This window comes from Folsomia candida, unplaced genomic scaffold (assembly GCF_002217175.1).
Source record: "Folsomia candida strain VU population unplaced genomic scaffold, ASM221717v1 Fcan01_Sc015, whole genome shotgun sequence".
In the NCBI taxonomy this organism is placed as follows: Eukaryota; Metazoa; Arthropoda; class Collembola; order Entomobryomorpha; family Isotomidae; genus Folsomia; species Folsomia candida.
Window position 1 is genome coordinate 3191907 of NW_019091207.1, and position 25800 is coordinate 3217706.

At 34.5% G+C, this 25800-nt stretch overlaps 1 protein-coding gene and 1 long non-coding RNA gene across 2 annotated transcripts; one reads left to right on the forward strand and one right to left on the reverse strand.

The window, feature by feature from the left end:
* Positions 1-18784: 18784 nt before the first annotated feature.
* On the reverse strand, positions 18785-19992 carry LOC118437681. The gene is made up of 2 exons (XR_004836276.1): positions 19165-19992; positions 18785-19079 (listed from the first exon to the last, which is right to left on the reverse strand). It is a non-coding gene; the product is annotated as an uncharacterized LOC118437681 (long non-coding RNA).
* A 354-nt stretch (positions 19993-20346) lies between these two features.
* On the forward strand, positions 20347-25701 carry LOC110856390 (cytochrome P450 2C15). The gene is made up of 9 exons (XM_022104877.2): positions 20347-20420; positions 21407-21491; positions 21576-21616; positions 21998-22091; positions 22233-22616; positions 23034-23210; positions 23353-23429; positions 23495-23675; positions 24928-25701. The coding sequence occupies exons 2-9, from the start codon at positions 21430-21432 to the stop codon at positions 25373-25375; spliced, it is 1464 nt and encodes a 487-aa protein (XP_021960569.2). The 5' UTR covers positions 20347-20420; positions 21407-21429; the 3' UTR covers positions 25376-25701.
* The last annotated feature ends 99 nt before the right edge of the window (positions 25702-25800 follow it).

Consider the following 25800-nt stretch of genomic DNA (forward strand, 5'->3'; position numbering starts at 1 on the left):
TACGAAGTTTGCAAGATTTCTCATCAACCTTGTATTTCTTAATTGAGTCGTGCGTTTCGCATTCATCTATTTTTTGAAAAAATACATATTCCGTAACTAATAACTAAAAATTATCTTAGAACGAGTAGCCATCGAATCTACGGTTAAATAAATGACGACAATAATCTCAAAATATATCTAACGGCGTTTAAAATCACAAGGAATTGAATAATTATGAAAATTTGTAAAGTAGTAAAAAAATGTTTAGGAAATCTTGGAAATTTCTGAAACTTTTTTTCCGAAAAATCTTCACCCGAAACCTGGCCATACAAGTTGCCATATACGCTTATCTGTGTTTCTCGGTATTATTTAGTAGATGTAATACCGTGTATATAGTAATAGCTTGATATTAAAGAATTACGATATCTGCAACAAATTTTTATGAACCGGTTTCAAAAAAATTTCCAAAAATCTAAGCGGTTTTCAAAATTTTCGCAAATACTGAGATTATGACTTATAAAAAGAAAAGATCTTTATATAAATCTTAATAAACCTGATTTATAAAAAGTATGCTATATCAAGTTCCAAATCGAATAAACACTTTCTCTTAAATTTGTTATCTTAACGACGCAATTTGAGTTATTTAATTACGAAGTTAATAAAATAAGAAACCTGGGTGGATAATGTAAATATGAAGTTCATAAAATTCGAAACCTGCAAAGTTTACACAATCGGCAAGCTTTGTATCAACCATTATTTTAAAACCAATTTTTTTTAAACCAAACCTACCAAAATTTAGTGGAAAAATTGAAATTGTGATCAATTCACGAGGATGTTTGTAACCAGGTAAAATCTCCATTATTGTTTCCGTAACGTTATAATGAGGCCATTCATAGTTTACACAGTGATTGATAACTTTGTAAAATTAATAAAATCCGCAAACTTGCAAACCTTTACCCATTGTTTCTATGCAAAATCAGCCTAAAATCTTTTTACTCAGGTCAAGGTGTCTTTTTATTTTGAATTAAATAAATTTAAAAAATATAATTATTGTAAAAGTTGCACAGTTTACAAAGATCCGTGCTAATGAGGATTGATTTGAATGAGAATTGGTAACAATTATCAAATGGCATATATACCATTTGATAATTGTTTTAAATATTTAGCACGCCTTATACGCAAGCGTTCCTCTTGGACATGAGTGCTCCCGACGAGAGTGCGCCGCGACATAAGTTCTCCCGGACATAAGTGTTCCGCGAAATTTCGAAACCTGGTGGTCAAACTGTATTTGGATTATTATCTTTTAAGCCTATTTTCAAATTTTTGAAAATTTAGTCCCAACGAGGACTCAGTGATTAATCGCTAAAATAACCAAAATCAGCACAGTTTTAGTAATTTCTCGGCTCCGGGAATTTATTTAAAGATTCTGCGTGACAATTTTGAGCATGGAGTTGTCAATTTTTAACAATATATACTCCAGATTTTGGCAGTTTTTGAAGCAAGAGATTTCAAGTTTAAGATGCCTTTAAAAAAATTAGAACGCTTCGAAACTGACTTAAAAACATCACTAACTGACGGCAAATTTGTCGTTCAGAATTTTAAAATAAATTCTAGAAACCGAAAAATGGTTAAAAATATGCTCATTTTGATCATTTTGGTGATGCGTCATTCAGTCCCACGTTAAAAGAATTTGACTTAAAAAATATATTATCGCATAGACCTCATAAAAATGTAGGAATTTGCCAAAATTTGGTAATTACATAATTTCGAAAAGCTTAAGAATTTAATAAATTATGGTCGTCATTTGCATTCAATTTTAATTTTTTTTCGTATTATTTTTTAACATTCGGATGAGATGTTATTTGCTCTCAACGAAAATTTTAATTTCAGATGACACAATTTTTTGATACAATTTATGGTAATACAATTCGCAAAATTTCTAACCAATTGTAAAATATTGAAGTTGGCTTAATTTAATTTAGCAGATGGCCCTGTTAAATTTCCTCATCTTTAAAAGCCATTATTCCCAATACCGTAAAAAACTGTCACCTAACATGAAATTTTTAATTGCAGGACGGTGGGATCCTATCTGCAACGGTTTCCTCGATACAAAAATTTCAGACAAAAACTGATAGCGGCGTTGAACAGTGAAAAATAGAAAAACTTGGAAAATGCGGTTTATTTGCAATGTTCACATAAAAATTAGTTAGTCGTAAACTTACTGCGTTACAAAAATTCGAGTTAATTTGAACCCAAATAAGCACAAGTTTTAATTTGCGTTTTTAATTACATAATTTAAATATCATTAATGAAATTAATTAATTAAGCAAATAAAACATTCATCACGCATTCAGGGATCTAATGGTCCCATTGGATGACCATTAGATCCCTTAATCTTTAGATTCCTCAAACGTGTTCAACTAAGCTACAATATTTTACGCTTTATTCAATCTTTGCAATTCTTGTCACCAGAATGTTTTTTGTCTTACCGCATGGTAAACTTCATAAATTATGAATCTAAACAAATTTACAAATTTTACAAATTTTATTTTAACGAGGGTAAAAACATCTGAATTTCCTTACTTGCCTAGTCCCCGAGACTGCCCGGACACTTGACCCGATACGAAATCTCATTCAAACTTTCACAAAACAAGAGGACGCACTTGATCTGAATGTCACAAATAAATAGTATTTTTTAAGTCTTGTTAGTTGTTTTCTCTACTCAACGCAGTTTTTGCCTGAAATGTGTAGTACAGCAAATGGTACAGACGAGATTCTGGTTTAAGAAAATAATAGGGTTACGCGTAACGATATTATGTGATTGAAATCGTAAAGTCTGTAAAATCTGTGACCCCCCGAAGTTAACATTCCATTGCATGGAGGTTAGAATTTTGATTTTTTTCTTCCACGAATAAAAGTAAAACAAACCTTTTTTTGTTTCGTTTTTTTTTGCCGTGTCCAACCTCGTAAACTGTTTTTACTGAAATTTATATTTGCAACAGGTCAAGCTATTAGATTTGTTGCCTGACATTTTAAATTTAGTAAAACAAAAACCATATAAACCTGTAAAACCCGTAACATGCCAAAGTTTATGTTCACTAGTAAATTTAAGTTTCAAAAATTTATTTCGTATTTGCCAACTTTGTATCAATTGAGTCGGATGAGGGTGGGGGTGGGGGTGGATTTAGTGGGGGTGGGGGTGGATTTGGGTGGGGGTGGAATTATAAATGCCGTAGTTTCATTTCCATAAATCCACATCTTAGCTGATTAAGGCTACATTGATTTAAAATATTTTAAATTTTGGGTTCTAAATGACGCAAACTAATGTTGCCACAAGCGCATGGATGGGATAGGATTTTTCCCTATTCCATCCATGGGCTTGTGGCAACACTACGCAAAACCTTAAAATTTTAAAAGATTCGAAACTATAATTACCCAGTTAAGTAAAATAAATTTGAAATAGGGTTTTCACTGCCAAATTTAATAGGAAAGTGAGCAAATGTGAATACGAATTGCAAATGTCTTTTAGTCATTGAGTCCCACGTTAACAAATTTACAATGAAAAATATATCACCACAGCGACATCATTAAAATTAAGCAATTGCCCAGCTTTGGTGTACGTAATTGCAAAAAGGTTAAGAATTTAATAAAATATGGTCGTAATTTGCATCAAAATTTAATCACGAATAAAATTATTTGCAACAGTTTTGGATAATATGTTGGATATCGACGCCAAGTTTATGTATTTTATTCTATTTATAGTAAAGATGAAATCCAATTAGATTTTGTTAATGTCTAGTGACAATTTTGTTTAGTAATAAACTTGATACATTTTTTTATTTTATGCAATTTATAATATTAAAATTCTCGAAATTTCTAAACAATTGTCAAATATTAAAATTCGCTTAATTCAAAGGTAACTTTTTATTGGTGAGATCGCCATGTGAAATTTCCTCGTCTTTAAAACTCATCTTTAAAAATTCATTATTCCCAACAAAGCAAAAAAATGTCGCATAAAATGAAATATATAATTTGCGAAAACTACAAGCGAATCTATAACATTTTCCTTAATTCAAATTTCAGGCAGAAACTAAAGTGCACTCATAGTTCATTGCGCGTAACACAATTTGATTGAAATCATAATCATAAACTCTTTAAAATCTGTAACCTCTCGAAGTATTCAAATTTGCACGTGTTATGGAAATCAAACGCACCCGTACTTCATGTAAATATATTACGAATTTTTTTCGTTTATGTTTTTTAGTTGTGTTCCACGTCGTAACAGTGATTACCTGAAATTAATATTTTCTACAGATAATTATTAGATTCAATTGCTGGCCATTTCAATTTATTAAAACAAAATTCATATGTACATACGGGAAAATTATAAAATGCGGACAAGCAATGTGAATCAAGCTCTGTAATATCTGTAACGTGCAAAAGTTGATAAAATATTTACAAGTTTGTAGAAGGCGTTGTCTTGATCTTCAACAAAATTGCGAAGTTTGCAAAATTTCGTATTTATGAACTTTGTATTAATTGAGTTGCAAGCTTACGCAGGTTTCCTAGGTTTGCATTCATCTATTCATTGCAAAAATATTTGTTAACGATAAGTCAAAAAATACTTGTTTTGGAGTCAAATTGCTGACGTATCTTTTAATCAATGATTGATGATAACAATCTCAAAATATATTTGACGGCGTTTAAAATCACAGAGAATTCAATACATAGTGATGAAATGTTTGTAAATCAGTAACGGGTTGTATACTGTGTAAAATTTCACTGTAAACAGCTTTGTAAAATTGTTTCAAACAGTTTACATGCAGATTTTACAAAGTTACCAAGAACTGCGCGAATTTGAATTGCCCAAAATCTCATGGTATGCCGTGCCGCTCGCCACATTTTTGGATAAGATAAACCCGTCCGATAAACTGTTTTTTTTGACACGCATAATTGCATAAAAGAAAAATCATGTTTTTGCACTTTGTAACTTGATGACACATGTTTTTTGCGTAATTGTTTTGCGTAATTGTCGGGATTTACGCCGGAATGATCCGGTCTTGAAAAATCGAATTTTCTGATGAAATTTGTACACAAAGGACGGTATCTGCTATGGTTATCGTTTTGGGTGGAATTTTCTCCCTTTTTCATTTATTCCCCAGGAAAATTAAGGGCTTTTTTTGGGTGGTGAATAATTACCAATTTCTGAAGAGTTTCCAAGCAATATATGCTGGTTGTGATGCAAGTATTTCAGTGTTGTTATGCACGAGATATGCAGAAAAATTGTACACCCACACTGACTGACCCCCACTGGTTTTGATCTCTCTTAAATCGACTCCGATGGAACTAAAACTTGGTAGAGAGGTCCCTTGAGGTATTGTGACCTCAGGCAATCTATACATGCATGTTTATGTAACTATATGTATGCATCTTCATATGTACGTATGTACCTACATATGTATGTATCTATATATGTAAGCATCTGCATATATATGTATCTATATAAGTATGCATCTACATATGTATGTATCTATATATCTAAGCATCTACATATGCATGTATTTGTAAATATGTACATGTTAATATTTAGAGTACTTTGTAACTTAATTAATATTTTCATACATCTATAATCAAGTTTGGAACCACAGAGGTTACGGGTGTGTTACAAAACAGTTTTATTGTGACAAAATCGCAAAACAGCATTTTACAAAAATCGGAAACAGTACACAGAGAAATGCAACAGAATTGACGAGCCAAAAAAAACAGGTTTAATACAAATAACTGCAGAATGTGTAATTCAGAATATCCGGCAATAACTTTTAAAGATCTAACAATTCCTCGAAATCCGAGAACTCCTCTTCATCGGAAGAATCTTCCACCAATTCGACGATATCCTCTACCAAGGCACCTTGAGAAGGACCAGGTTGGGATGAGGAAGGAACTTGTTGGTTTCTAGTGGCGTCAATGTATTCTTCTAAGTCCAACTGTCTTCTGTGAGTTGGCGGAACAAACCGATCCAGAGACAAGTAACGAAGAACCTGAAGCCACGTTATGCTAAAGCTGATAATAAGCAAGTTTTAAATTATGGTGAATTAATTACCGCAGCTACATGTCCACAACACCCAAGGGTTCTTGCTCCATTCTTGCAGAGACAGTACCAGCCTATGACTGCTTCCGGTCCGCGTCCCCATGGGGTGAATTTAATCCATAAGGTGTGATGAGTACGCTTGTTGAATCTAGATTGCAACTTCGCTCGAATCAAATCCTTCATTTCTTCATGGAACAAAAATTCATAACCGGATCCAGATGGTGCATGTTGAATGTTGTACAGGGCTCCAATCTTTATTTGATAAGGGCCCAGAGTAATAATTTTTAATTCTTCCATTGACAGTTGAGGGAACTCGAGTACACAATCCTCATCCGCATTCTTCCATAGAACACTCTTCCTCTGTAAATTATTCTCTTCTACTAACGTTTGGACAGCATTTTCTGCTTCAAGTCGGGAGCTGACAAGTTCAACTAGTTGTTCGTTCCAATCACTTTCAGTAAAAAGTGGTGGGGAAAAAGCATTAAGCATTGAAACTGCAACCTTGAGGAATCCGGGCAGCTTGGGGAAGTAACTAGCAGCAATTGTATCATCAAAGAACTTGAATTTATTCTTCAATCTTCCATTCGCAGATTCCACTACCCATCGCAGCATTGTCACAAGCCTAGAACGATTAGCCTCAGAAGTCGTGAATTGAGATTGGTGTTTCTTTATCAATTCTGGCATATAGACAGAAAGTCCTTGGCTTTCCGCCTCTTCAATGGCGTCTCGAAAACCACGATCTAAGATTAAGACATCTCCATCTTCTAATATTACCATGATGGACTCATGTTCTTCCAACATTTTCTTCAAAATATTCGCGTCATTGTTTCCACAATCTCCATAGAACAGTCCTGTGGCTTCAACTATGTATCCGTCTGGACAAACAACCATCATCGGCTTTTAAAGATTCCTCTTCTTGTAACTTGAGTAGCTTCTACGTTGGAGTTTGAAGTCTGAGGCTTTCTGTGTGAAAAGGTATGTACCGTCGAGAATAAGGATCAAGGATTCGGGCGGTACTCCTAGTATTTCTGTGTAGAATTTTCTCATGTGCTTCTCATGGAGGTCTTCTCTTGTAATGTGGTTGTACCCGCTGTGAAGTGGAACGAAGGTGGAGAGAAGGGCGTCAAGGACAGCTGAGATGCTTTCGGATACAGTGGACTGATTCTTAATACCAAATAAGAATGCAAGAACTCTCTGAGAAATGTTGAGTCGAAGTTTCATAAGAAATATGGCCAATGCACTACGAATAGTACGATTTGGACTATTCCTTAAGGGACCTTCGCAATGTTTGAGTAGGACTTCAAAACTGGCTATCGATACTCCTAGCAACATCTCGTAATCCGAGTTGGTGAGTGACGAATTTTTGGAGAAATCAATGGGCAATTTTTTCTCTCTTGCAAGTTGTCTTAAGGTAGTCAACCATTTCGCCACTTGCTTTCCTGTAAGCGTCGAATAAGGCTTTTCAACTTCAATTGCATCCATGTCCTCCGGTTTCAATATTTCATCCTCCAGATGGTCTTTGCAGCATCTATTGTTTTCAGGAATTAGGATTCCTCGTCTCAAGAAGACTTCAATAATGGCTCGGCGCTTGATACGGGTCCGAACTGATGTCTTGCAAATAAGGCACCTATTCTCGTTGGACGTAGCTGATGGAATACCCGGCACCTCTACAACTGGATCGTGATGTTGGATTTGGGGCGCATCTTGCTCAAAAGAATCATCTGGGACCTGTGCATCGATGACCATAGCTTGACTTAACTCTTCATCATGTGGCACCTCATGATCGCTACTGGTATTCGTCATGTCTTCATCGTTCTGGTCTTGCAAATCCTCCTCCACATGACGTCTTGATTGAAGATTACGAGATCTGGAAGTCTGTACTTGGTTCAGACGTACCTGCAGGTCTACATTTGATCCTCGTCTCACTCTGCCCCTGATGAAACCATGGCATCCACTACAGATGAGATGATCGAGTCTTGCAGTTTTTCCGACTTTTAGCATGGCATTTGGTAGTACTGTCCACATTTGTTGCCCTGATATTGGACGCATGCTTCTCCGGACACTTGTGTGTGAGTCACAAACTGCACATGTAAACTTCACCATGTTGGTTGATCAATGAGCTGGACACCTGTTCAATTATCAATTAATAAACCAACATGCATTAAATAATGTAGCATTATTTTTTATTTTTAGCATTTGAAATAGTTTGGTAGAAAGTGTATTGCATTTCATCATAGTCATACATATAAACTCATATTAACAGCATTGTAAGAACATTGGCATAATTACCTCAAACTATCACTGCACCTCCTTCACACAGTCCGAAGTCCACCGGCACCACGACTTTCTCCGTTAATGTCTGCGAGACAAACAGAGAAATGTAATTGTTGTACTCAATACAACATCAAAAAGTAGCCAGCTCCTCCCCACCTACTCCTCAGATCATGACAATGCACAGAAAGGGAGAAAGCTGGCAGAAAAAAAACTGTGCATTGCGGTTTACTTTCACGTCAATAAAGAGATTTCTCCCCTGATTGACGCTCACTTCGGCCCAGAGTAGGATTTTTCCCTTTCCCAACCCATCAAAATATCAAAACCACCACTTACCGTGTTTGAAGTGATAAGGTTGCAAGATTGAACTCGAAGAGATGGGGGTTATTAAGTAGCTTCAGCTACTTTATGTGAAGACTTTGTCTGTCTGTCTGTCTGTCTGTCTGTCTGTCTGTCTGTCCGTCTGTCAGCAGGATAACGGGAGAACGGATAAAGATAATCGAAATCGGTTTTCGCCATCATACATAAGACCCCAGGGGGAGGATCCTATCAACTTTTGGGTGCAACCGGACCACACCCCCTGGCGCCAGGGGGTGTGGTCGGGGCAAAATGAGATTTTTAGTGCAATCGAATCTATGGATGAACTAGAGTGAAATTTTGTGTATCCCTGATGTGCCACACCCCCCGGGCGCCAGGGGGTGTGGTCGGGGCAAAATGAGATTTTTAGTGCAATTGATTCTATAGGTGAATTAGAGTGAAATTTTGTGTATCCCTGAAGTGTCACACCCCCTGGGCGTCAAAGGGTGTGGTCGGGGCTAAATGAGATTTTTACAAAAATTGAATCTATATATGATATAGAGTAAAATTAAGTGTTCCCGAGTTGTACCACACCCCCTGGGCGCCAGGGGGTGTTGTCGGGGAAAAATGAGATTTTCAGTGAAATTAAAAAAATGGATGAAATACACTGAAATTAAGTGTTCCCCCGCTGTCGTGGGGGTGGAGTGAATCTGAAGCTACTTCTGTATGCGCGTTTGCGAGGGTTTATTAAGGGGTGAAAGCCCTTTATAAGATCGTTATGTCCGTCTGTCTGTCCGTCCGTCCGTCCGTCCGTCCGTCCGTCCGTCCGTCTGTCTGTCCGTAGCTCCGATAACTTTTGAACGAAAAGACATAGACACTTGAAATTTTGAACGTAAACTCCTAACGTCAATGGACAGGACGAGTTCGAAGATGGACACTGTGACATCGTCACCTGTGACGATGACGTCGTCACAGTGACGAAAAGTGACGAAAAAGTGTCACTTGTCAGTTTTGACATGTGACACATCATTTTTAACTATTTTTCAATGAGGAATTCGAAAATTCATGTCCTTTTGTGTTTGGACGTCACCTGTGACGATGACGTCGTCACAGTGACGAAAAGTGACGAAAAAGTGTCACGTGTCAGTTTTGACATGTGACACATCATTTTTAACTATTTTTCAATGAGGAATTCGAAAATTCATGTCCTTTTGTGCTTGGACGTCACCTGTGACGATGACATCGTCACGGTGACGAAAAGTGACGAAAAAGTGTCACTTGTCAGTTTTGACATGTGACACGTCATTTTTAACTATTTTTCAATGTCAAATTCAATGGTGACCTCCATTTTGACCTCAGAGGTCATGTAAAGGTCATAGGACATATCTATTTCAATTTCAACTGAAATTTAACCCCGAATTCAATGGTGACCTCCATTTTGACCTCAGAGGTCATATAAAGGTCACATAAGGGTTATCAACTGTTAAATTTGACACAAATAAGACACAAAAGTCGAAAACACGTCAGAAGTGTCAATCTTAACAAATTTTCGAACAATTTGATATTCACATTGACGTATGACACTCCTTTCACCCCTTGGTTACATGCGTTGTAACGGTTTATTTTTATTTATTTCCACTTTTTGGTCCCCATTGTTTTTACATGTCATCATTTTGATGACATGGTTACCTTATTTTAGCAGTTTTAATTTAAATGATGACGATTTTCATGTTTTTTTTTGTATTTATGCATGTTGCACCCGAACCAGGCATGCCTCTTTCACCAAACTTTGCTAAAACATGCTTACTTATATAATAAGTAAGTGTGCAAAGTTTGAAGAAAATCGTTGGAGGTCTTCCACGACTTTGTCCTATCATGATTTTAGCACATGTATTTCTCCCATTTAAATGCATGTAAAAAACCCCCACCACTAAAATAATTAGTACGGGAGTTTAAGGCATGCCTCTTTCATGAAATTCACGGAGATGACACTTCGATACTTGTATCACAACATATAAAAAAATTAGCAAAATCGTTGGAGGTCTTCATTATTTTTATGACCCACCCAAAAAGATGGGCTAAACCCGATTTAATCCTTTGCATGCACATTTGTAAGGTTCCAAGATTTATTTACGTCCCTTGATTTTGATAATATCATGGAAAATATAACACTAAATGATTTCCAGTTTTGAAGTATTAAAAGTTATTTGAATATTTTAGAAGACATTAATTTTTTGAAAGTTTTTTGATTTTTCCTTTAGTTTTATCAGATCGCCAAGAATTGGCATTAAATACATATTTCCGTTTGAAGGCGGAAATTATCTTCAATGGGAATTTTTGTATAATGAAGCAATTCACGCGTCCTTGATAACTTTGTAAAATCCGAAACCATGGCTAGACGAGAAATTTGACAAAAAATTGCAATTTATGCAGAAAATAATGAGGCAATTCATTAATTTAACATTAGTAACTTGCATGAATAAAACCATAGCATCAAATAATTGCATACCAAAATTAATGTGTTGAAATAATGAGGCAATTCACGCAGTCCTTGGTAACTTTGTAAAATCCGTCATTTTTGCAAAATAATTTTACAAAGAGAAGACGCCATTGATCTGAGAAAGTTTGCAAAAATTTATAAGCTCGATTTTCCTTGGAAAATGTGGAAAATTTTGGAAACGTTTGTAAGTTAATGGATTTTATGGATTTTACAAAATTACCAAGGCCTGCGTGAATTGCTTCAATATTGTAAGATTTAAAATCATCTCTTTTGTGTCTAAAAAAAACAGTGTTTTTGAACATTACTCGATCTACATTGTACATTGTACTACATTGTAATTAAATATATTCAAATTAGCAGAAATATTTTATACGACGTGTGACTCTTACTGTCAACTGTATAATTTGAATAATCACATCACAATTTATTACTTCAATTCCGCGCATGTTGTGAGTGAAATTCAAAATTTTCATAAAATTTCTGGCTTGATTTTCCATCGTAAATCATTTTCGATAGAAAACTTTCCTCATACATAAGTAGTTGTAAATTTACGTTGTTACAAAAATTCGAGTTAATTCTACCCTATTTATGGTCGAGGCATTATAATTAAAGCCATATTTACATACATAATTCCTCGACCATAGCAAACGTTCTAATTAAATAATTTAAATAAAGTGAACTTATTCCCTAATTGAGTAAATAAAACATTCATCAATAAACTTTAATACCAACTTTTGTATTAATTGATTTACACGATTGCATATTTTCTGGGTTTGCATTTATCAATTTATTGCAAAATATTTCCTAACCAGAAGTAAAAATATAAGACTTTTATCAATTTAAAGTTCAACTGGATCTATGAGTAGTTACTCTATGATAATAATTTCAAAATATATTTAACGGCGTTTATAATCGAGAATTCAAAAATTATGCAATACCTGTAAATCAGCAAAGCCTTTAAGATGATTTTTATCCTGATGAACGACAAATTCATCCATCAATTACAATCTGAAGTTCAATTAAAATTCTGATTTTCTTTCGAAATCTTTCAGGTAATTTATGCATTCATTGGTAACTTTGTAAAATCCGTGCGTTTTTACAAGATAAAAAGAGGCCAGCGATCTGAGCAAGTTTGCAAAAAATTGTGAGCGAATTTTCTTTCGAAATATTTTTAAAAGTTTGTAAGTTTACGGATTTTACAAAGTTACCAAGAGTTGGGTGAATTGCCTATTTTATAATATAAAATCTGAGTAAGCTTATAAAAACTTGCCAGCTAATTTCCCTCAAAAATCTTTGTAAAAGTTTTAACTTTATATAATTTACGGATTTTATACATAAACGTCTTCAAAACTCATCTTTAAAAATTCATTAATCCCAACAGACTAAAAAAAACAAAGTTGCATAAACTGAAAATTTTGTTTGCGAAAACTACAAGCGAATCTACATGCATCTACGTGACGTGAAATCCCTCCGCAGTTTTTATGTTTTTTCAACTGATTTCGCTATTCAACGCCGTTGTCAGTTTTTAAATGAAATTTGTATCGCATAAAATGCTACAGATTTGCTCGCAGTTTGTTGTCAAATTGACTATAAACTGCGAACAAATTTAATTTTGACAATGTCCGTACTAAATAAACTGTTGAAAATGAAATGTAGCAAAGGGGTGAAGCGACACGGTCATGGCACTTCAAAACCATGTCGATTTTTGAAATCCCCGTCTAAAGCTACGTCTACAGAAGGGTTTGGTACTTACGTGGATACGAATTTGACCTTGAATAACCCCAGAACGGTTTGTCGCAGCGGGTCAAAATTTTGAACAGACGAGCATGTTATCCTCAAATACTTGTGTGCAAAAAACCAACTCTCTACTTTCAAAAATGCCTCCCCCACAGCCCCCAGAAGTTGAGACAGTAATTTTAAATTTTTCCAAACTCGGTCTAAAAAATTCGGTCTCCGCAGAAAAATTTTTGTTTTCAAGTATTCGACCCCAAATAAGGTCATTTGACTTATATCTGGGGATTGTACAGGTATTTCACTATTCAAAATGATTTTTATCCCCAATCTAGCTTCAAGGTCCTTTGCATAATCTGAGGTCAACTTTGCCGTCTGGGAAGACGCTACGTCATGATGAAAAATCACCTTAATTATTTTTTTACCGTGCAATTTAGGAAAATGTTATTCTAAAAGTGATTTAAATAGACGGTCCACATCATACTTCGCAGATACGTTCACTTTTTGGTGGAATTTGATAAGTGGGAGGACACCACGACCCGACATTGCACCCATCACCATAAACTGTTTAAAAAAGTTCTCCTCACGCGGAAGCACCAACTTGCGTGAATTGTTTTCGGCATTTGTCGTGTAGTAAACTGTTCGAACCTAATTAGTAACTTGTAGAGAAATTAGTGCTTCGTCAAATGTCACTAATAACTCACTCTGATTCCTTGACAGAAAATTCAAATATTTTTTTTTGTAAACACTGGCGCGAGTTTTTTTCCTGTTTTTCGGCCAGCTGATGCAAACGAGTTTTCCGACGACGTCGTTTCTTCAAAATCTAAATTTCTCTTTTCACTCAACGCTTAGACACCCCAACCTTACGGAAAATTTCCCTTTGGGTCGGTGGAGGGTCTTTTGAGGTCAAGAGGTCACTTTTCCTAAACACGGCCGGAATTAACACTTTTTTTGCCTTCTTTCAGGGGGTGGTGGTTGCCGTTTACTCAAAATTTATCGCTTTTCACCTATATTTTTCAATACCTTATTGATTGTAGATTTCTAAACCGTTTTCCATTCACTTTTAAAATGCTTAGTAATTCGGTTGTATGAGTATTTAAGTTTGGAAAGAGCAAAAATGAGTGTTTCACCTCCTGGGGGCTGTGGGGGAGGCATTTTTGAAAGTAGAGAGTTGGTTTTTTGCACACAAGTATTTGAGGATAACATGCTCGTCTGTTCAAAATTTTGACCCGCTGCGACAAACCGTTCTGGGGTTATTCAAGGTCAAATTCGTATCCACCTACGTGCCAAACCCTGTAAAATGGCGGAAACAAAAAATTCGACACCTTTGGCGTCATCACCATGGCGTCGTGACCTTATGACCTACAGCGTCCATCTTCGAACTCATCCGTACGTCAAAAATTAGAAACACGTTGTTGGCGAAAACCGCATGTCAAAATTCGAATCAGTTATAAGGTTATCATGCATATAGACAGACAGACAAGACATTTCCATAAAGGGATTTCGCTTCGCTTCTTAATAACGTCACGCGATGTGATTGAAATTATAAACTCTAAAAAATCTGTGTCCTCTCGAAATATTCAAATTTGCACATCTTATGCAACTTAAAGGCGCCCATACTTTTATTTAAATATATTGCCAATTTGCTTCCTTTATGTTTTTTGCCGTGGTCCAGGTCGTTAACAACTTTTATATGAAATTCTTATTAGCTAAAGATTATAGTATAAGATATAATCTCAATTTAAGCAACTTTTGACGGTGAAAGCTTGTCAATCTGTTTGCAAACTAGGATGCAATTATCGTACAGTTTTAAATTTCGGCGTTTAAATGCAACAGAAAAAAATACACACAGACTTTTTCTTGCATTTCGAATAAAATTGCAAAGTGATTCGAGAAATTTGCAAATGTCCAGATTTTCTGCTAATTTTTCACTTAAAACTACATATGTACCTTCACTTACAAAATCCTAGCGCTGATCTGGTTCCTAAGTCTGATTAAATTGATTTAAAATATTTTAAATTTTGGGTTTTCTTTAAATGACGCAAAATTTAAATGACGCAAATTTTGAAATCTTAACAATTTATAAACTATAATTATACAAGTTACATTCGATGTAAAAACAATCTGAAAATTTGCTTTTCATTGTTTAATTTTTACTGATAATCTGAACTGTATTTTTTTATAAAAAATTTTTGTACATTAAAATCAACCAACTCAAAAAGCCAAATTAGTATTGTAACTTTCTACTAATTACGGTCTAATTGGAATTTATCAAACCCGGCTTAAAAACTTACTACCATTTCGTTAATAAACTAACTGACTACGAATTTGTCATTCAGAATTTTAAAATAAATTTCCAAGGCCTAGAAATGGTTAAAATGTGGTAATTTTGACGATTTTGGAAATGAGTCATCGAGTCCTGCTTTGAAAAGATTTACAATTAAAAAATATATTATTACAGACACATTTAAATTACCCAACTTTGGTATAAATCATTGCAAAAAGTTCAAGAATTTAGTAAAATATGGCCGTAATTTACATCGAAATTTAATCATAAATAAAATTATTTGGAATAGTTTCAATGATATGTTGGATATAGACGCCAGATTTTTTTATTTTATTTTATTTACATTCTAAAATCCAATCATATTGTGTTTCTCTAACATATAATTTTGATAAAGTTAATTCAATTTTGCGATACATTTTATGCTACTGAAATTCTCCAAATTTTAAAATTGTAAAATATTCAGGTTCTAAAGTGACTTTTCCTTGTTGAGATTGCCCTCATCTTCAAAACTCACCTTTAAAAAGTCGTTATTTTCAACAAAGTAAAAAAATCCCATAAAATAAAATATATTATTTTTAATATATTAAATATATTAAATATATATTTAATTATTTTTAATATATTAAATATATTAAATATATACTTAATTATTTTTAATTATTTAAAATATATTATTTTGCAGTATTAATCGAATCTAAATGTTAAAAAATGTTAAAATGTTAAAATGTGACAGTTTTACATCGCCAGGACTCAGATTTCTCTGCTTTTCAGCCTCAGATGGCGACTTCGTGCCATAATTTCGTAGCAAGTTGTCTCATCCCCACAGAGAACGGACTCTGCTAGGGGCTGTACACAGTGACATTGCCATTCCGTATGGCTGGGCTCACCCTGTCACGAGACAGCACCTACCCCGTACTAACACCGAGCAGAGTAGGATTAGCAATAGCTTCCCGGCCAGAGGAATCGAACGTGTGACTGCGTGGTGACAATCCTACCCTCGTACCTCTGAGCCATAGGGCCTTGCTTAAATCAATTTGACCTAATAACAATTTTATACAAAATTTGATAATGGCGTTGAATAGCGAAAAAACTGCCAAAATTTGATAATGGCGTTGAATAGCGAAAAAACTGCCAAAATCAGAAATGCTATTTATTTCTGCTATTTACTAAGAGTTACAGCTGAGATATCGTGAAATTTTATAGCGGGCAAAAATTCTATGCACGTTTTCTACATTATGAAAATGTTTCAAAACTTTTTACGTGGTACCCCAAAGACATTTTTTGCTTTGATTCCTCTCTGTTTCTGACGGGAACAGAGTTTGTGACTCGCAGACTCTAAATAAAATTGGGTAAAATTTGGGATGACGTGTAAACTTTTGCAAAATTTACTCAAGGTTGAGCGAAAATTTTGCAACGTTGGATAAATTTCAATTTTTTATATAGGATAAATTTTACACAACCAGGTTTGTGACATTGCAAATTTTACTCAATCTCAATCTTTAATCAAATTTGTGTAGAGTGCATATCTGCCAATTGAACTTATGTATTGTATGGCGTAACCTACTCAACATCGGACACCCGAGATGAACCTCACTCACATTAATTCGTGTATGTATATCTTGAAAAGCCGGGTTTAGCAACTTGAGTTGTTATTTTTTGCATGGACAAACATTTTCATGGGCACAAGAAAAACGTTACCGTGACGTTTAATATATCGTAAAAAGTGTGCAAATAACGTTTCATCATACAAATTTATGTATGTATGGCGTTCTCTGGTCGATATTCTCCATTGTCTGGCAAAAGTATGTGTGTACATAAGGATGTACAGAGACCAGTATATAAAATGAGTTGTGAATGTATTTGTCCATTTATCAAGTTCATATATAAAATCATCGGGTTTTGACCGTACATCTGGTATTTGGCAGGGAAGAGAGATAGAGAGCCGCGGTATACAGCGGCTATATAGAGTGCTGCTGCAACACAATCTCTGGTCTATGGTATTTGGTCAATCAGATATCAAGTGACATAATCCACCACTGGACAATAAAAGGAAGGAAGCACACGTGTCATTTGCATACAATTGTGGTAGAGAGAAACTGCGAGAGTGTATTTACATAAGTTTTGCATGCAAATTTTGCAAATCGGAAATACATAATTTCTGCTAAGAATGGTCTCCGGAACGGAAGTAGTTCTAGCGACAGCGGCCGCAGTTTACTGTTTACTGTTTACTGTTTACTGGAGTTTATTAAAATGTCGCAAATCATCAGAAAAAATCTGCTTTTCAGATCAAGACACATACAATAATGAATTCATCTAAACTACACTAATAACTACAACAAAATCATAGTTGCACATCTTGGTCACAATTCTGACCAGTGACAAAGTCACGTGCTTTTGATTGAAACAAACCATAAGACATATTACGTAATTCCCAGTCCTTCGGTAACGTATTCCAAATACGGTATCTTCTATACGTCAACGAGCGTTTAAAAGCTTCTGTCCTATGAATAGGCGCACACATATTAGGTCGGTTATAACTAATAGATCTCTCGGAAAAGGTTAACTTATCGAGTTTATAAAGTTTATACGCGTTCTTAAGTAATACATAATTAGATCTTTCCTCAACAGTAAGTAAATTATTATCTATTCTGAATTTTTTAACATCAATTCCTTTTTTAACATTAATAAGTGAACGCTTTCTTGTAGAGTATGATTTCGCAAGCTTTGGGAAGTAGTAACTTAACAAAAAATTATCAATAATATCTTGTACTTTCTTGAGAGAAAGAGAAGTTTGTACAGTCGAGATGTCAATACAATAATCAATAACAGAGTGGACTTGAGTATTAATCAAAACCTTCATAGCCTGTTCATTTATGGAACGCTTCAGACCATGCAGCAATTTTATGCCTTGACACACTTTAGCATAGACATGATCATAGTGTAACTTAAAGTTAAGACTAGGATCTAATACAAGGCCAAGATATTTGAAAGAGAACACACGCTCGATTAACTTATCATTATCAACAATAATTGAATTTACAGTTGATTTTAAAGGAACTCTCTCATTATGAAAATACATACATTTTGTCTTGTCAAAATTTACATTAAGATCATTAAGTAAACACCAATCACAAAAGGATTGCAAACATTGTTGTAATTTCAAAGCAATTAAGTTAATATCGTCAGAACCAAAATAAATAATAATATCATCAGCATAACATAAAAATTGTAGCTCCATTGAGGGTTTTACGTCGTCGAGGAATGCAGAAAAAAGAATTGAACCCAAAATTGAACCTTGACCTACGCCCGTATTAATACAATAAACATCATCACCAGATACAAATTTGTAAGTTCTATTCTCAAGAGTACAATAAATCAGTTTAACTACACTCTTAGAAATCCATACTTTATATGACGTAAAATATAACTCGATATAACTTCCAAAGTGTCACTACCCCACTTATAGCGAATCGCTCTCTCTCGGCCACAAAGTAAGCCATTTTACCCTGTAACAATATTCACAGGGTAACTGAGCGCCCAATAGGGTAACGACCGTAACCCTAAATCGCGTTGATTATGACTTTACTTTCTTGCTTTGATGACCCCAGGAAAAGTTACTTAAGCGTAGTCGCAGTATTTAGTACTTTAATAATATATTTTATTTCACATTCAACATTGCATTACAAATTACCCTTATTATGAACCACTAGTGAGGATGTTTGTAAACGCTGGACCCTGTTAACTTAAGATAATTTTTTTAATGTTATACTAAAGTTTTAATATTAGTTTTGCACTTAAAACAAAGATATACCAGCTAAGTTCTCACAAATTGTACAATGCATTCCAAAGGCGACCTAAAATGACCTAGAAAACCTGACAATTTTCTCCTGAAATTATTAACAGAGTCTCGTCCGTAATATCGTCATCTGTTTAAATACAATTAAAATAAAAATTAAACGCAATGTAAATTAAATTTATGTATAAATTATGTAAATTATGCGAATTTCTTACCCTTCAGCGTCCCCGTCCAAATTGTTGCAATAACCCCCTCGTTTCCTCCATTATTTGCTTATGAGTTAACTAACTAATTAATTAATTATCAACTTAACTATCAGCACTGACTGGCTGAGCTGCGAGTTGTAATGAGAGCGAGGGAAAAGTCAGCGTCTGGTTTGACCAAGAATATTCTAAATGGGGTTTGCTTACTCTAAATGGTATAATAGCTTACTTTGTGGATTAGAAAATAGTGGTTTTACTCCACATTTGGTGACTTTTGTGATTACTTTGAATGAAGTTGACCATTTTACTTCGAATCAAGTGAGGTTTACTTTAAAGCGCATAACGTTCCATTTTACTTCATGAAAAGATATTGCATTTTCTAAGAGTGTAGTCGTTTGCTTAATTTAAAATTGGATAACAATTTTCGAACCAGTTTGTCATGTGAAATACTAGAGAAAGCATCCTTAAGATCAATGAAAACTGCTCCCACAATACCGTTCTTCTTGTCAAGTTCAGAGTAGGTGAAAGTGGTGAAAGCACTAATCGCAGAGTGACACGATTTGTTGCTACGATAGGCATGCTGTTCATCTATTAATTTAGCATCTATTCTATCTTTTATCCTATGATATAGGTACCTCTCAAATAATTTACAGTAGGAATTAAGGATAACAATCGGTCTGTAATTCTTGGGCACATTACGCGGTCCCTTGCCCTTATACAATGGTAAGATAATAGAATGTTTAAAAAGAGTAGGTACATACAAAATATGTAAAAGGTGGCTAAACAGGACAGCAAGTTGGATACTAAACGAATTAACACATCTCTTCATTAACCACAAAGGAATATTAACATTGTCGTTTTTCTTATTTTTAGTGTCTGAAATCAGTTGTGAAATATCATCAGGATTAATTGACAATTCAACATCATCATCATCATTATTAATATGATTATTAATTAAGTTACGTGTTACAGAGTGATCAAGGTCAGAGTCAGTATTGAAAAGTTTTTTTAGATAACAAAGTATTAATCTGTGATACTTCAGTAACAATAGTGGCATCATCATCTACAAGAGAAGTTATTTTAGTACATTGTTTACGTCTAAAATTAGTTAATTCATCAATAGTATTCCACAAAGATTCAGACTCTAGTTTAGTACCAAACTTTTCTTTAAAATACGTATTTTTTTCAGTATTCAACATTCGTGCTGCCTCATTACGAGCAATTCTGTAAGATTTCCAATCACCATTACTTTTGGCCTCCTCGCGAAGGTAATTGCGAAGTTTGCATGCTTTTTTTACTTCATCACTAAACCATTTGCATTTTTTCATTTTGACAAGTCTACGTTTAAGAGGAGAAATTTTGTCTAAATGAGACATTACATGATTATTGAATCTTATTACTTCAAGGTCACAAGTATTTGACAGATTGTTTTCAAAATTAAAGTTAAAATTCATAAGGTGTTTTTCAAAATCAGACCAATCAACGTCTTTCATGGATCTAGCTAAACATTGAATAGGGGGCAGGCAAACTTTACCTAAATTTCGTACCACGAAACAAAGATCATGATCCGAACCAGCGAAAGAGAAATGACCAGAAAAAGGATAGTTCGATTTATCAGTTACGTACACGTGGTCGAGAAGAGATTTTCCTTGAAAGGTCGGTCCTACAATCATTTGCCACAGATTGAAAGATTTGCACAGTAGGAAAAGTTTATGTACTTCAGAATCAAACGTGTCCTTGAAGTGTAATAGATTGAAATTAAAGTCACCCATAAATAGTTTTTCAAACTTAAAATTACTTAGAAACAGTAGAAGTTCAGTAAATGAGACAAGAAACTTGGCCTTAGAAGAGTCAGGATGTCTATAAACAACAACAACAATTATTGGTTTGACAAACTTTCTGAAGACTTTAACTATTTGGATTTCAACTAGATTCGGGAACTTAATATTACATTCAATTAATTCGAAGCTAAACAAGTCATGAATGTATATCATAATTCCACCACCAGACTTTTTAATATTCGAAATTCTATCCTCTCGAATCATTTGATAGTTTGAAATTGCAAACATATTCAAAGGAATGCTACCTATATCAAGTCTTGATTCTGTACAGGCAAAAAATGCCACATTGTAAGTTTGGAGTAGATTGAAAACCTCAGTAAACTTGGATCTTAAACCATTAATATTAGTATGTATATATATAGATTCATTTTTAATTTTGAATTTATACTTGCTGTTACCAAACGGTGACGAAGTTGCAGAGTAACGATGATGATCGATGAGACGTTCTGGTTTACTTCGTATTCTTGAGGAAGCCCAGACGGAAAAATGCTCCTCCAGGTGGGACAAAATTGATAAAGTCAATATTTTCGTTAAAATGCTACTAAATTTGAAAAAAGATTGAAATGTATGTCAATTAATTAGGGCCTCGTGGACTACCGTTTCTTGGAAATATGCTGCAAATGGTATGCATAAATAACTATATCGCAAATTTTTAGTCTTAATTTTCCAAAATTATATCGAAAATTGACCTTAGGATAAATTCCAATATGTGACATTCGCCAAGTGGGCGAATAAATATTGTATTGTATTGTATTGTAAAACCTTTATTCAACTGTCAACAAATATCAGCTAATATAAGCTGGTTTCCAATTCATGACAGAATTGCTATAATTTAAAAGCACTAATCTAATCATCTATAAATTTATAATAAATGTAACAATTCTTGTTAAGCAATTCTTTACACTGCTGTACGAATTTAGGAAAAGTTAAATTACTTTCCCAGTTACGTGGAAGAGAGTTCCATAATTTTATGGCACAAAAATTGATTGAATTTTTTGCTATAGAAGTGCGAACACTTGGCACTTTAAGGAGTGGGAAACTACGCTGTGACCTCGAAGAATATGGACCTTTGTATAAATTGAATTTTGGTCCAATGAAGTAAGTTACAATTATAACGGAAAAGTAAGTAACTCGTGAGAGGATGTTTGTAAATTTTGCAAAATTATTTGCAAAATTGGGTTGGATTACACAATTTTTTACTAAGAAATTGCACCTTGTTTTATATCTTTTTATTTGCAGCATGGTTGTCGTCTCGGACCGCAAAATGGTGAAAGAGATGTTTTCCAACCCTGCATTTTCTGGGAGGATGGATTTTAAGGAATACGACCCCATTCTGGACGGAAAAGTGCATGGGATCGTCAACACGGAAGGCGAACATTGGGAGGAACTCAGACGCTTCACGTTGCGACAATTGCGCGACTTTGGGTTCGGAAAGGGCACGATGGAGGACTCCATCATGCTGGAAGTCCACGAGCTGATCGACGGTCTTCAAGAGTGTGGCGAGAAACCGGTCGATAACGTCAAGCGGCGTTTCTTGCTAGCCAACGTGAACGCGTTGTGGGCCATTCGCACGGGGATAAGGCACAAACAGAATGATAAGGAATTGTTGAACATGTCGGAAAAGTGAGGGGAAATTGAAATTTTGGAGTTTTTGCGGAGTGTTTTTTAGCAAATGCAAATTTTGTATGTACAACTTTATGGAAAATTTTGCGATAGTGAACGGATTCATTTTTAAGGGTAAAGAAGTGCAAATTTGTGCAAAATTTTGACAAATTCTGTGGAGAAGCTTCAAAAATGAGGAGAAATTGGAATCTTGTAATTTTTAAGGAAATTCAAATTTGTCGTGACCTTACGCTAAATTTTGCAAAATTTTTAAACATACAATTGAATTTTTTCTTCGGAGAAGTCACCTCAGAATTTTGAAATTTATGAGGGTCTCATAATTTGAGAAGTTTTTCAGATTTTGAACAGCAAAAGAGCAATTTTTTACACAATTTAGAATATTTAATTAAGTTTTAAAAGAATTTCGTTTTTTGAAAGAGCCTTCGGGGGGATTTTGGAGAGTGGAGGGGTCATCTTATTTATGCCGTGGATAGTAAACATCTTCCCAAAATGGAGTGGGTACGATAAAATAAAACGGGCAATTCTTGAATTCACCGATTACCTGAGGAAACCAGTCATCGACCATAAAAAAACGAGACAAGATATCTTTGACAGGTTAGAAGTAGATGTGCAAAATTATGATTTTCATGTCATGAATTCATATACAAAAATTATATTTTTCATGTCATTTCATACGCAAAAATTACATGAATTTACGTGCAAAATGAAATTGATTTTAACTGTTTTAAATTTGCAGGGATTTTACCGATGCATTTTTAAAAGAAATTGACAAAACTACTGATCCTAATTCAGCATTTATTGGAAAATTAGGAGGTAAATAGTACTAAATTACGAGCATTAATAGCAATTTGAATAATTTAAGTGGCTTTGACTTTTAGAGGAAAATCTTATCGCAACTTTGGGTGATTTACATTTTGCCGGATCCGAAACAACGGCCTCCACGCTGTCCTGGATGATTCTTTACCTCTGCAAATTTCCAGAAATTCTGAAAACTTTTCAAGATGAAATTGAATCCATTACGGGCAACGCTAGATCTACAACAGTGTCAGACAGAGCAAAGTAATTCAGTAAATTTAACTGGGTGCAAATTTTTGCAAACTTTCGCCAATAATTGACAATAAAGCTTCACAAACTTGACATGGATCACTCTAAATAATTTGGAGACAAATCGTCACCCGACGGAGGTACTATAGTGCTCTATTTTTGGGTAACGATTTAGGAGACGTTTTATCACCAGGGGGAGATAAGGCAAAAACTCGTGGATCAAACACATGTGACGTCGTCACTTAGAAAAATCAACATTGTTATTTTTAAAAAATCTTAGGTAAAAATGTTCAATTTTTCTTAATTACAACGTCAAGTGTGTTTGATACCCGAGTTTTTGGCTTATCTCCCCCTGGTGATAAAACGTCTCCTAAATCGTTACCCAAAAATAGAGCACTATAGTACCTCCGCGGGTGACGATTCGTTTCAAAATTATTTACAGTGATCTTGATTGTAAGAATTTTGCAAAATTTATACAGCTTACAAAATTAGTGTCAATCAGTTGCAGCAATTCACACAGTCCTTAGTAAATTCCTTTGTAAATTCTGCAAACTTACAGAATCTTACAAATATTTCAAATTTTGATGCATTTTCAAATATTTTCTAAACGCATCAAACAAAATCTAACTTGAACAAATTTGTTCCATATAAAGACGAAAATTTTTAAACGACTTGAGAAAGTAACGTACTGACAAGTTTTCAAAAATTACAAGGTTTAACACCAAAATATAAAATTATGTATTGGGAAATTTTAAGCGTTTACCGGAAATAGATTGAACACTTGAATTTCCTGAGTTGAAGTCTTATTATTATACCTTGTTTTTATTATACCAAACGATGTGAATGTTGACGTTCTACAAAACTAAGGATAAGAAATCTGACCAGCACATGTAATTGTGACTTTGTGACTTGAGCATTTTCTTAAATTTGTGTGTCGAAAACCGTACCTCAACGTTTGCCAGATTTTTCCAGAAATGGATTAATATTTACATTTTTGGTAGAGGACAAAATTATATGTGGACAAACTCGTACGCAATTGTGAAAGTTTTCAATTTGAAATTTTTTATAACAAAGTTAGATGCAAATTGAGGATACAAACTTGAAGTTTACTGTTATGTAATTTTATGTTATGTTATGTAACATGTTTCTGAAGATTACAAGTAATTTACGAGAAGTGTACAAATTATCCGGTGTGTGAACCGTATGTGAACCGGAAATGTAATGTTTTAATGCCTGAGAGTCCGTAACTTTTGCCATATTTTTCCAGAATGCCGTATACGGAAGCCCTCATCGCGGAAACGTTACGCTACTCGAGCATTGCACCCCAAGCAGTGGAACATAAAGTCTTAAAAGATCAAGAATATAACGGGTATTTCATTCCGAAAGACACCGTCATCACGGCAAACTTGAACTACATCCATTTCGACCCGAAAATCTGGACGGATCCGGAGAACTTCAGACCCAACCGGTTTTTAAGCCCGGATGGAAAAACGTTCAAGAAACATGACGCCCTGATCCCATTTTCCACGGGGAAGAGGCAATGTCTCGGCGAGAGTTTGGCGAGAGACAGCCTTTTCCTTTTTGCGACCAATATCGCACAAAGATTCGACATTGTGTTTGATAAAAATGGGCCGGATAATGGATTCGAGTCGGAATTGGCCTTTATACTAACGCCAAAACCGTTCAGTGTGATTTTTAAGGACAGATTGGCTTAGAATTATGTGCTTGAAAATTCTGTAATGTGCACTAGGAATAATTTCAAGATGAAAAAACTACATCATAATTAAGATTCATTAAGATCATAATGAATCTTAGTTCTAAGATCTTAATGAATCTTAGTTCTAAGATTTCCAGTTTAAAATTGAGATAAAATATCTGTAATGGAAAAATGCCAAAAGTTGCAAAAACTGTAGTGCAGAGAAACGAGATTAAAACCGATTTTTAGTTCAGTTTTTAGGTTGGTGAAATTGAAATATAAACGTTCAACATTATGTAAGTAGAGTGTCGCAAAAATTTGCAAGTTCGCAAAAATTTATTTTCGTCAAACTGACCGTGAATCTCTTTATTGCTAGTATTTTTTATTTATTAAAAAAAACATTTCATTAATTTGAATAAGTATTAACGATATCTCCGAAAAACT

Coding starts and splice junctions, on each gene's coding strand:
- LOC110856390 (XM_022104877.2), top strand. CDS start 21,430: ATGAGACGTTCTGGTTTACTTCGTATTCTTGAGGAAGCCCAGACGGAA. Junction 22,092..22,232: donor TTGAATTTTGGTCCAATGAA/GTAAGTTACAAT, acceptor TTTTATTTGCAG/CATGGTTGTCGTCTCGGACC. Junction 22,617..23,033: donor TTGTTGAACATGTCGGAAAA/GTGAGGGGAAAT, acceptor GTTTTTTGAAAG/AGCCTTCGGGGGGATTTTGG.